Source organism: Meleagris gallopavo, unplaced genomic scaffold (genome assembly GCF_000146605.3).
Source record: "Meleagris gallopavo isolate NT-WF06-2002-E0010 breed Aviagen turkey brand Nicholas breeding stock unplaced genomic scaffold, Turkey_5.1 ChrUn_random_7180001888995, whole genome shotgun sequence".
In the NCBI taxonomy this organism is placed as follows: Eukaryota; Metazoa; Chordata; class Aves; order Galliformes; family Phasianidae; genus Meleagris; species Meleagris gallopavo.
Window position 1 is genome coordinate 4,284 of NW_011152745.1, and position 522 is coordinate 4,805.

Genomic DNA, 522 nt, shown 5'->3' on the forward strand with positions numbered 1-522 from the left:
CCCCCCCCATTTCTAACCCCCCCCTCCCCCATTCCTGCAGTTCTTTGAGGAGCTGGCTGAGGATCACCCTGCGCCCCAAATCGATGCCCCCAAACCCGCTGAAAAAGAGCCTTCAGCTCCCCAGGTTCGTTAACAGCCAACCAGCAAAAGATAATTAATTACCGACAGATAATTAACAGGTAATTAGCGGCTCTCCCCCACTCCCCTCACCCCAGGTAGCCAAGAAGAAGAAGGAGAAAAAAAAAGGGCGACGCCAGGGGGCGGAGCCTGAGCAGGAAGGGGCGGAGCTTGAGCAGGAACAGCAGGAGCCACGAGGTAAAAGGGGCGGGGCTTCAAGCTGGAGGGCGGGGCTTGTTGGAATGGGGCGGGGCTTCAGGGAGAGACGGGGCTTTGAGGAAGGTGCAGAGCCTGAGCCTAAGGGGGCGGGGCTTAAAGGCAAAGGGGTGGGGCTTAAACGAGTGGCGAGCCCAAAAGGGGCGGGGATTTGTGTTTGGGGGGCGGGGCTTAGATGGGAGGCCTGCA

The 522-nt window shown here is 59.4% G+C and overlaps 1 protein-coding gene across 1 annotated transcript in view; it reads left to right on the plus strand.

Annotated features, from left to right (window-relative positions):
- Positions 1 to 522, plus strand: part of LOC104916369 (ATP-binding cassette sub-family F member 1-like) — a 6,107-nt gene that overhangs the window by 1,209 nt on the left and 4,376 nt on the right. Inside the window, exons 3-4 of the mRNA XM_031557636.1 lie at positions 41 to 124; positions 220 to 315. Of these exons, the coding sequence (XP_031413496.1) occupies positions 41 to 124; positions 220 to 315 (180 nt within the window). The remainder of the gene's footprint in view (positions 1 to 40; positions 125 to 219; positions 316 to 522) is intronic.